General features: G+C 43.3%; 1 protein-coding gene across 1 annotated transcript in view; it reads right to left on the reverse strand.

Annotated features, from left to right (window-relative positions):
• SNTG2 (syntrophin gamma 2) overlaps positions 1-12,406 on the reverse strand; it is a 294,588-nt gene that overhangs the window by 69,608 nt on the left and 212,574 nt on the right. The window contains exon 12 of the mRNA XM_019538149.1: positions 2,557-2,673. Within this exon, the coding sequence (XP_019393694.1) occupies positions 2,557-2,673 (117 nt within the window). The remainder of the gene's footprint in view (positions 1-2,556; positions 2,674-12,406) is intronic.

Here is a 12,406-nt window from a genome sequence, read left to right on the forward strand (position 1 = left end):
CCCTATCAGTAAAAAAATTTTAAGCATGTACCCCCATGCTTAAATATATAAATATATATATATGTATATTTATATAAATATAAATAGAAGTTCTAATATTTTCTTCCTGCACCCCAATGGACCATCTTGCGCACCCCACTTCGGAGACCACTGCTCTAGGGGACTTTGTCTTTTGAATGCACCCCCTTGTCTCTGCCTTTCCCTCACTGGTCCAGGGTGGCCTGCCTCTGCATCTTGGGGATGGAGGCTTTGGAGTTAGAGGGGGACTTATTTTGGGGCATGCTCCCAGTGGTGCCAGGCTGAGGAGGAATAAGGGCAGGGGGGTGCTGCTTCCTGAGATGCAGCAGCATCGCTGTGGTGGTAAAGTGTTTCACCTCCTTGCCCCAGCTCATCTGCTTTGGCAGTGCTGGCAGGTAATGTACCTGGGATCATCTGTCACCTCAGAATGATCCCATATTACACTACCCACCTCCTTCTGGGTTGAAGGTGGGGATCCTCAATGGACAGGATATACCTTACAAGAAGAAAGACTGCAGCAAGAGACTAAGCCTTTCAGGCACTGCTGCTCCAAGAGAGAGACAGCTCACAAAAGGCACGGATCACTTCAGACATAGAAACAACATATAAAGCTATGTCCCTCCCCCAGAGCACTGTGATTGGAAGGGAACTTAAAGAAAGATCACAGTCACTGGCCACCTACAGATGTCAATATTAGAGCAGTCTTTCCCCACCACACTCAGCCATATCCGTATATGGAAGATCACCCCTCCCCCTCCCTCTTTTCAGTTTCTGTTTGCTGCAAGCCTTCCAAATCTCCAAATCTCTTTGATTCTGTCTGAATCGATTCAGAGGCTTCCAATTAGATTTTGACCTTTAATTCAATTTGGATTGGGAAGTTCAGCTGCCAAATCAGGCCAATCTCCTCTGAATCTAATTGGATACCACAGCTTTGCACAGCCCTAATATATTATCGTTTGTCTCCTACTTGCAGAGAGATGAATTTTGAGAAATTAAGTAGTTTAGCCTCAATTAGCATCATGTAGATGGATAGTTTTAATTATATTAAACACTCTCTTTCTAGAACAGGTTTGAAAGCCATAATTAAGATTTTTTAAAATTTATATTTGCATGCCATATTATTTATTGGTTTAATATTTGAATTTTGTTTTTGATTTGGTTTTTACCTAGATGGAGATAATTGAATAAAAATGTAGTTCTTTAGCTTGCCTTCCAGAGGTAAAGAGGATTTTTTGGGAGGACGACATGCTTTTCACATGTGGCTTTCCCTAATTTCAACATTTCTCCAACACTACCAAATTAAAAAAGGTAGTGTTATATGGCCATTTGTGAGCCAACACAACAGGAGTATTTGCTTTGGAATGCTAATATGTAAAAGATATACTGTGTCATTGATTGCTCCTGTGTACAATTCATAATTTATACTTGCTGTCTCTCACTTCACAGTTATGTGATTCACACTTAATAAGGTAAGATATGCTCCTCCTTCAGCTGAAAGCAATGGAAGTGTTGCTGTTGAATTCTTTTGACACTTAAGTTGACCAGTTTTTTTGCAGCTGCACTTAATTCTATTTTTAATACTTTAAAATTTTTTCAGAGTACCAATTCCTTGGGGTCCTGGATGCTTTCTAGCACTACAAAAATAGTGTCATTGAAGTATATATTCCCCTTAACATGACAGAGTCACCACAAAGGTGTGCTCTCGAGCCAGTAGATGAAAGTAGCTGCTTCTTTGATCCCCCTCCTCCCAACAGAATCTGTTAATGAGCCTTATCAATGACAGCCTGCCTTCCTTCTTTAGGGGAAAGAAGACTCAGAAGGCTGTCACTGATCAGCTGGCAGCTGTTGCTGTGGTCTGCTGCTCCCAGGCTGGAGCACAACTTGTTTTTGAGATTTTTAGAACTCTTTTCCTCATTTTGATTTGTTTCTTTAGGGGAACTTTTAGTGTTTTTAAAAGGTATTCAATGAACCTGTTACGGGAATATGGGTGTTTTGTTTACAACTCTGGTAATAGTGGCACAATTTATCTTGGCAGCATGCCGTAATCCTTAAAGAAAATCCACCTTTAGTGGTGATAGTTCTCGGTTATAATTCAATCTATGACTTGCATGCAAAATTTTCAACTGGTTAGTACTACTGTTAACATCCTTCTGAAGAGAGCTAGACTAACTAGCAAATCATTTCACATATAAATAGGTTAGATGCTCAGTGTGAAAGAGTAAATTTTGATCACAATCCACCTGAGAGGAATCTGAACCAGGAATGTGCCCATTAACATATTCTGAACACCCCAGTTCCCACAGACTTTTATGTAAGTGATTTTCAAAAAAGCTTAACAGTTAGATATCTTAATCCTACTTAAATTTAATGTAATTTGTGGCATGCATGTGACTATTTTCCTCAAGTTTCTTTTTTTTTTTTAAAGAATCTCAGTCAACAGCTTTAATTAATAGGAAAGAATTAGTGTCCAGTGCTATTAAAAACTGTTTCTTACAAAAAAACCCCCAAAACTCACAAGAATTATAATTGACTTCTTACTGGTGGACTGCTGAAAATGTAGAAGGATGAACCTTTCAATGCCAGGAACTTGAATTTGTATATCTGTGATGAATCAATTCCATCAAGTCTCTCATTCACCCATCCCATATGTATGATCTGTAGGGCAAAAGCAGTGATAATTAAAATTCAATCTTCAACAGAAGCACAATATATATCATATTTACTTCAACATAAGGTGACCCTGTATATAGGACAACCCCCCAGTTATTAAATTCTCTACAAGGAAAAAAAATATTATATTTTTCCAGATGTAGAATCAAATTATTGGAGGTTTGTCTTGAATTTGTCCCCTTCCCAGTGCTACAGCAGGGAAAATAGTGGTGGGGGGTCAGGTGGCTGGGGGGGTCAGATCCCTTGTCCTCAGCCCCTTGACCAATTTCTTCTCCCTGCAACCTTCCTGCCACATTTACTATCAGACCCTACTTAGGCTCTGCTTCCCCCCTGAGGACAATGTGGAAAAAGTGAGCTGTATGTGACAGTAAGGTGGGGGAAAGGGACAGAGGGAAGGGCAGAAGCTGCAGAAAGCCCAGAAAGACTACGTCCACTGCTACCCCTGCATCTAAGGATTTGGTGACCATAGAAGGTCACCGGGTTGGTCTGACAGGACCTGCCATTCATGACTGGAACTGGATGTTCTGGTCAGAAGTCCTGGGACCCTCAAAAAATGTATATGCAGATGGGGTACAGGGCTGCCTGGTCCATCTCCACCCCACAGGTCCATCTCCACCCCTGCCCGGTCCATCTCCACCCCAAGAAGTGCACACACATGGTTTGAGACACCTCAAAACTGTTTGAGGCACCACAAACTGCACTCAGTGTGTGTATACCCATTTACTGTGCTGCTAACTTGCAGCATGGTGGGGTTTTTTGATACAGGGAGATCCCAGTGTAAGAAAAAACAGAAAAAAATCCTCTGCTAACAAAATCTGCACTTTTGAGAAAAAAATGTGAACCATCGGAAATGGAGCCTTGGTGGCCAGAGCCATGCTCTGGCTGCTAGCCAGGCTCTGAGTGGCCAGATAAAAACTGCTGCTGTCTCAGGAGGCCCCCAGGGTCCCAGGTAAAGCTACTAGGGCCAGCAAAGGTGCAAATTTGTGCTACTGCTCTTTTTGCTGCAGCAACTACATGTTTCTGCATGTGGGGACAGCCCATAGACAGAAGAGCCACAGTAATCACATAGCAAAGAGAGGGGAGATGTTTGCCAGATATTTAAGGCTGGTAAAGAAACAGAAATAATTGGAAATGGAAAAGAAAGGTGCAGTTCAGCTGTGGGAGTCAAGAGGAAGTACAAATGTATTTGATGTAGTGGTTCACGATGACTTTAAAAACAGTTGGTGCTAAGGGGGACTGAGCACAATGGGCACAATATTGCATTCAGATGGACTGCACTAATCTAGTCTTTTGCTACGTTCCCATCACTGCGCTTGCCTAATGTGGGACATGTATTTTATGAGCATGTTCAGACTGAGCTGCATTCAATCAACTTCATAGTACATGCTACTTCTAGCAGCAGTTTAATGCTAGACAGTGTTTTTAATGAGGGGGAGGGATAAGGGGGGCAGGGGTTTGCTGGTACGTAAATATAAAGTGAGGGGCTTTTCTTCCCCTTGCTGATTGGGGGGAAAAAATCTTGTCTTATATTTGAGTTAACACAGTTCAGATGAGTGACCTTGAATTTCAGTCCATCAAATCTGTATCTTCACCTTCCTCAGCCCCTTCTGTTGCCCTTGACCATCCACTGTACAACTAGCTTTCAGGTGTACACAGAGGCATGAACCATAGTGCATAGGCTCTTGGCCCCAACCTATGTAGCTGAATCATATTGACTCTGCTCCAGCAAGGACCTTCATCAGACGTGTGTGGTGTGAACATGGATGGGAAACAGCTAGTAAAGGTTTGGGATAGATAAGTTTATTCTGATATAACAAGTTGCAGCTGGCCAAATATTTTTTCCCTTAATTGAACTTGAATATTTCTGGAGGTTCCAAAAAAATGCCACTGGTATAAAACCCTGCAGTATATAGTTCAGTATACACTGAAGTTCCTGGCTAAGTGCAAATAGTCAAAAAGGCTAGGGTGGAATTGAGCCATTCTTTTCAGGTTTCTCTAAGCTGTGAAGATTGAACCAATAGTGAACTGAATTCATGTTGCCAGCCATTGTCAAGTCCAGCCCAGCCCAGCCAAGCAGGGGCCATCCCTGATGCACACCCCAGGCCCCCTGCTGTCCCCCTGCAGGGGAGATGAAAGGAGACCCCGTCCTAGTACTGATCCTCCCCCCGCCCCCCAATTGGGCATCTGGACATGGGAAAGAAGCCTCAAGGGACTTCCCTTAGCAAGGTCACCCAGCCCAGGGCTGTCCTGCCATGAGGTGCCCCTTGCTGAGAGGAACCCACTCCTCCACCTTCCCGCTATCCAGCTGGCAACTTGGCTCCCACTGTGTGCCCCCATGCCTGACTGTAGGGGCAGACACCTGGTCAAAGAGAATGCTCCCCCCTCCCATGTGTGGCAGCAACAGGGGGTAGGGGCAGCCATGGGCCAAGGGAAGCCCCTCCAAACATGGGGCTCCCCCTGTGTCCCAGGGGATGCTCCCTCCCTCCCTCCCACCTGCAGCAGAGCCAAGTCACCCAGCTGTACGGGGGTGTGGGGAATTCCGCTTGGATCTCTGGGGCAGGGCTGCAGAACCCTAGGCTGGGCCAGTGGGAACTCCCTGAGGCATGGGTCTCCCCTTATGCCCTCACACCCAGCTGCAGGCACCCAGATCAGGGGAATGCTCCCCGCTTCCCACCTGCACCAAACTGCCCGACCCCATGGGGGAGGGAGAGAGGGGGTTCCCATCGGCTCCCTCCCTTGGATGCGGGGCCCCAGGATGGACTGGGGGAATCCGCCTGAGGCATTGGGCTCACACTGGATTCTCATGCCTGGCTGCATGTGCAGGCATCTGGCCTAGAGGAATGCTTCCCTCCTCCCACCTGCAGCCTGGCCATGCAAGGGGTTGGGGAGTAATTCCTCTCAGTTTCCCAGGGTAGGGCAGCCCCAATCTGGGGGACCCCAGGTCAGGGGAACCCCCCTGAGGTAAGGGGCTTCCCCCGTGCCCCCATGCCCAGCAACATGGGCAGGTACTTGGCCTGAAGAAATGCTCCACCCCCCCAACTTGTGGCAGTGGCAGAGTTAGGTTACTGGCCACACAGGGGAGTGGAGGGTTTGGGACGGGTTCACCTTGGCTCCCTGAAGCATGGCAGACCAAGGCTACTGTGGTTGTGGCTGGGGTGGGGGGAGGCTCTGTTTTCCTCACCTCCCACTTCCACTGGGCTGACAAGTGCAGGCAGGATGCAGGATGGGGAGCAAAGGAAGAGGCTTTGCTGTCTCAGCTGTGTGATAGCCCGGGGGTGGGGCCATCTAGGTGCTAGGCTGGAGCAGCGGAGTCTGAGCCGTGTTTCAACAAGCAGTCCTGTGAGGGGATGTTTGCAGGGGACCACGAATCATCCCAATATGCTGGGAGACTGTGAGGTAGCTTGAGTTGGGATGGGATCTGGGACAGAAGTTTGATAGACCAGTTTAACCTAAATCAGTTAAGTCTGATATTACATCATAGACTTCATAGTCATTAGGGCTGAAAGGGACCTTGCAGGAGCATTGGGTCCAGTCCCCTGCCTAAGGGGCAGGAAGTCTGCTGGGGTCAAATGACCCAAGCAAGATACTCATCCAAGCGCATTTTAAAGGTGTCCAGAGTAGGTGCTTGCACCAGTTCTGTGAGGAATCTATTCCAGACTCTGGGGATTCAGATGGTAAATAACATTTTTCTTATGTCCAGCCTAAAATAGTCTTCCCGGAGTTTGTGACTGTTAGACCTAGTCATCCCTTGGGGCGCTCTGGTGAACAAACGTTCCCCCAGATCCTGGTGGTCACCCCTGATAAACTTATAGGTGGCCATCAGATCACCCCTGAGCCTGCGCTTTTTCAGGCTAAAGAGTCTCATGGCTCTTAGCTTCTCTTCATAAGGCCTGTTCTCTTGCCCTCTGATCATGCATGTGGCTCTCCTCTGGACTCTCTCAAGCTTCTCCACATCCTTCTTGAATTGTGGAGCCCAGAATTGGATGCAGTACTCCAGCTGCAGCTTCACCAAGGCTGAGTACAGTGTGAGGATGACATCCTGAGATTTACTTGAGAAGCACTTATGAATGCAAGCCAGAGCTCTGTTTGCTTTACCAGCTGCAACATTGTATTGGTGGCTCATGTTCATCTCGTGGTCAATCATGACCCCCAAGTCCCTTTTGGCTGGGGTGCAAGTGAGCATAGCCCTGCTAAGCCTATAAGCATGCTGCAGGGGGGGGTTCCCCCTGAGGTGAAGTGCCTTGCATTCTCAGTGTTGAATGCCATCAGAGTTTCATCCTCCCAACTTGCGAGCCTGTCCAGGTTGGCTTGAATCACCAGCCTATCCTCTAGTGTGACCATGCCTCCCCACAGTTTGGTGTCATCAGCGAATTTAGCCAGTCTGCTTCTGATACCTGAATCCAGGTAATTTATAAATATATTAAAGCGTACTGGTCCAAATACAGAACCCTGGGGGCCACCATTGGTAACCATGCGACAGGCTGACATGGCTCCATCAACAATGACTGTCTGGGTCTGACCATGAAGCCAGATCCTGAGTCATCAGAGGTTGTTGAGGCCACAGTTCCCCAGTTTAACCATGGTCAATCATGGGAGACAAAGTCAAAGACATTTTTTGAAGACCCAGTCGACGATATCAACCTCTTCTCCTTTCTCCAGGTGATGCATCACCTGGTCATAGAAGGAAGTAAGACCTGCCCACAATGAAGTCATGTTAGAATGCTGCATTCCAGTAGCCTGTTCTTGATGGTTTCTTTGATGATTTTTTCCAATATATTTCCAGAGATTGAGGTCAAACTGTTTGGCCTGTAGTTCCCTCTATCTTCCTTCCTCCCTTTCTTGAAGATGGGCACCACATTGGCCCTCTTTCAATCCTCAGGAACCTCACCCAAGCACCAAGAGTTCTCAAATATCCTTGCCATTGGCCATGCAATGATATCTGTCAGTTCTTTTAGCACTCTTGGGTGCATTCCATCCAGATCAACTGATTTGTGGGTGTCCAGCCTCTCAAGGTCTCAAATTCGCACAAGATCTTTACCAATGATGGGTGCCCATACCCTGGCAATCCTGCATCTTGTTTTGCAGGGTGATCCCCTTGGGTTAGTGGAAGACCAATGCAAAGTAATCATTTATGAGATTAACTTCTTCCTGGGTGTTGGTTTCCTGCTGCCCCATTTGGTTTAGCAAGGGTCCAATGTTGACCTTGTTTTTCTTCTGATTACCCACATATCAGGTGGGTAATCTGAACAACAGGTGATTTGTTGTACATTGAGTTTACCCACAACAAAGAACTGCATCATCACATCAACACATTCTGTGTTTCATGGAATTTACGTTTTTGTGTAAATTTTCATCAAAGAGCAGGATAGATGAATTCTATTCTGGTTCAGCCAAATTCTAAGGTGGTTAGGTTTTCTTTTCTCCCTCATCTAACATATTTTTAGATTTTCTCTGAAGGTATTAATTTCTCTAAAGGCAAATAATGTATTTAATACTTTGTTTTACAGTTTTAAGGTATCCTGAAATTCAGGCAGAAGTAAGATTTCAATAACTCTTTCTAAGCTAGATATAAACAGTAGAAGAACTGTCCCCACAAATGAAGTTCATAAGTTTAATTTTACATGCATATGCTGAATATATGGCCCCTACTGGCTCCTGAAAATGTTATCCGTCTTCACCATAATAATATATGAATTTCCAGATCAAAATGGTCAGTACTTATATGCCTGCTAATTTTTTACTTGGGGTAGGATTAAAGAGCACAAGTCCCATGGGACTTCTGAAAATCCTATCTTTGAGTCTCACAAAAGGGAAAACTCCTGTTGAAATCAATGACAATCAGCCTGAATCAAAGATGTATTAAAAAGAATAACAACTTCAAGATTTGTCCCAAAGTGAGATTTGAAAAGAAGAAGTTATTCTTTTGAGATAAACATAAAATTATTTTTAAATATTGTCAGTACATGAAAGTGAAGCAATATGTAGTAAGAGAACAAATTGTAACACACACTTATATTGTTAGAGTAATATGTTTATGTGAAATACTTCATACAATATATAAAATAACAAAAATTTGAAATAACGTATCTATCAGTCTGCTTATTTAAAAATATGTAAGAACATAAGAAGCCCGTGTTGTTTCAGTACACTTTTCTCGTGAGCTATAACATTAACATTTTAATGAAGTTACAGAAAGCAAGGCAATAAATACAGTAGGCCTTCCAATTCTCACTTAGCTGTTGGGGAAATTCAATAATTCTCACCCAAATATTACTTCACCCTGTCCACCAGTAAAGCTTAAATAACAGAGTTTTTAGACACTTCATTACATTAAGAAATTACATCACAGTACTGCTGAAAATCTAATATAAATTACAGTATCAGGTACTTATAGTAGTATGCTAATATCCTAATAATAAAAATTAAAACAAAAAGAGCAGTCAGTGTTCAAAAGCAAGGAAAAAAGTACACTTTGAGAAACAAGATCCTTAATATTTTTTATAATCATAACTGTTTGCTTACTTGCTAATTTGCAAAATTCATTAACCTGCAATGGATTTCTCATCCATTAGTGAAAAATCAATTAGATTCTATTCCAGAGACAAAATTATAGACTGCTATTCAACTATGCTGTGCACAGCAGTAATCATTTGCTTTCCTATAGTGCTAGTTATTCAAGAATCCTGAAGTTCTTCACAACAACTGATGGGAAAATTGAGACACGGGCAGACTATGCAAATTGCTCAGTTCATACATGAAATCAAATGTGCTGCTGCCCCTGGGACTGGTGCTGGGCACAGCCCGCACCCAGCGCTGGTCCTAGGTGGCAGCAGCAGCCTCCTGTCATCCGGCAGGCAGACCAGGGACCACACCCCTGGGAGGTGTCTGGTGCAGCCCCATAGCCCTCCCAGGGGTGTGGGTCCCTAGATCTGCCTGCCGGATGACAGGAGGCTATCACTGCCGACAAGTGATAGTTTTGCTTGACAGCACCTTGAGGTGCAGTTTCCCAGAAACTGCTACAGCTATCTCCTTGAAGCTTGGCAGGCTTCATGCCCTCATAAGCAGCTACCATCTCTGCAGGTTTCATCCCAATCAGGCTAGAAATGACAAAGGTATAGGCAGTTCTGTTCTTCCCCATTATAGCCTATGTGTGAAACTTAGAAACAACGTCGCAACAGCAAAAATTTTGATGAAAGAAAATGGAACAGTGCTTTTGAAATCAAACAAAATTCAAAACAAAACATTATTCCATCAAAACATCAAAATGGAAAGGTGCTGTTTCACACTTACTACACATTAGCTCATTACTACTGATCAGTAGTTCATTACCATTGCACAGTAGCATCGTATGGCATGAACCATGTGCAGTAATAACAAGCTACTGCACAATAGTAATGCACTACTGCATAGTCAACATCACCAGGAAACCATGCAGGGATGCAGTCATTTAGTACGTGGGTATGCAAGTACTAAGTGACTGCAACTGCACAGTCAGTATCTTGCGTAGATGTGGCTGGTGTGAATAATCAAAGTAACAATGGTATGATGGAATCTCTGTTTTCAGCTTCAGATCAAAGAGAGAAGTGCACATGTACTTTAAAAGAAAAACACTGAAATAGTAGTTAATGGAACTTCAAAGTACCAAAAGAGTTTGATCAGCTTTGGTTCAAATTTAATATATTTTGATATCTAAATTTGCTTTACTGGTGTTGATCAGTAAACTAAATTGTCTCTTTCACACGTACAATTCTGTATCCATTTTTTCCCATATAAAAATGTGGGTACCCAGATAAAAGCCATTTAGTTGTCATTTACCTTGAGTAGCAGGAGAAAATACATTTAAATTCAATGAAAACTGATTTGAATTTAAAGTCGGAACTTTTAAGTCCCATCAGTGGGACTATACAAGTCTCTGCTGCAGCTTGTTTGCAGTTGCTTCCTCAGTCCCAGACCTGGATGCACTCCAATCTTAAGGGTAAGGTTAAGGCCCACTTTGAGATGGTGCTGAATTACTGTGAGCTGAATTACTACAGCATTTCAGCATTATTCATTTAATGTATAATAGAAACAAACAGATTATCATAAGTCAGTTTAATGACTCGACTCCATCAAAGTCTACAGAAACTCAGACAGAGCAATATCTCAACTGCACTGGATTGTGGAAACATTCCATAGTGCATTGCTCAACTGAAATGACCTCCAAAATTACCAACTCAAATTCACAGGGAAAGAACCAATTATAATATCTTCCCTAAGAGTATCTGTACAACAATTATTTACAAATTATATACTTCATCTATATTTTTTTGAAAAAGAAAACAAAAGGAAAAAAAAACTACTTGAAGCAAAAAGCCAAACAGCATAATACTATGAAAGCAGGAAGTGATAAATTCTGAAAGGCTGGATGAAAACATGAGGAATGGAGCAGGAAGGGCGAAAAGGGCAGCAGGGAGTTGTTTTGGTTCCAAGAGTTCTAGCTCCCCAGAAGTGCCAAAAAGTGATGAAGATTCTTTCAGGGTTTTTTTCTCCCAGCCATTATTTAACTTTACTTTGTCAACATAGCTGCTGAAACAAGAAAGTATTTTTGTGCTCTCCAATACAGGTAAAAAATGTTTTACTGATTTATGCCACTTCTTACAAAAGAAAACAAAAACTCATGCAATGAAACTGGGTGCTAACTTATGGTTCTATATGAATTAACATACTTAAAAGAACTTAACATTTCAAAGCCAGGACATATAATGGAAACACTACTAGATATTTAACTACAGTGTCCTTGTTAAGCACCAATGAATAGGATTTAGAAATTTCCTGGCATTTATACAATGCCTGACAAAATTAAATTTAATAGCTGGCCAATTTTACTTAATGCAGTGAGTAAAGAATAAAGCAGATGTTAAATGCAAAAACCATTCAATAGGCTCTTTCTTGAGAAACACTACTGCTTTGGTATGCTCCCCAGACTCCCTCCACATGCTTACTGAAGACACTACAGCAGGTGTGTTACAAGATATGCCCTGGACCCTGGTGCTGCCCACAGGTATCAAGGTACATTAAATGGTCTGATACACCGCTCCAAGTGTGTGCTCCAGTTCACATCCCAGTGCAGCCACATCAGGATGCTCCAGAACACATACTGGAATGTGGGGCCAGTCTGCAGGTTTGTATGGCCTGCACCACTCATCTGGCTCCTGGGATCAGATGACTTTGACACACTTGCACTACAAGGGTTTACAAGCTGTGTGTTGTGCAAAATGCCTGGATGTCTTAGAGAGACCGACTGAAGCTGAGGCAGATGAATATTGTTCATAAGGTGACACATGGCTAGGTGAAGGAGGAGGAGGCAAAGAAGTGGAACTGCTGGCTGGTTTGAACAGGAATTTTCCTATAAGTTTTCCCATAAGTGGGGAAATAAATATATATTCAAATTTGACCTGTATGAGTTTACAACTATGCCAATGATTACTAGTAAAATTTAACAATTAACTACAGTCATTGTTTTTATTCCTAGTGATCAAATGCTAATTAAAATATCACACAGGCTGAGGGGGACCTGGTGACAGTCTATAAACTCACTAGGGGGGCTAGAAGGTTTGGGAGAGAACTTGTTTCCCCTAGCGCCCTGTGGCATAACAAGGAATAACGGCCACAAGTTGTTGGAGAGTAGGTTTAGATCAGACATCCGCAAGAACTACTTCACAGTTAGGGTGGCTAGGAT

This window comes from Crocodylus porosus, unplaced genomic scaffold (genome assembly GCF_001723895.1).
Source record: "Crocodylus porosus isolate Cpor-Errol unplaced genomic scaffold, CroPor_comp1, whole genome shotgun sequence".
Taxonomy (NCBI): Eukaryota; Metazoa; Chordata; order Crocodylia; family Crocodylidae; genus Crocodylus; species Crocodylus porosus.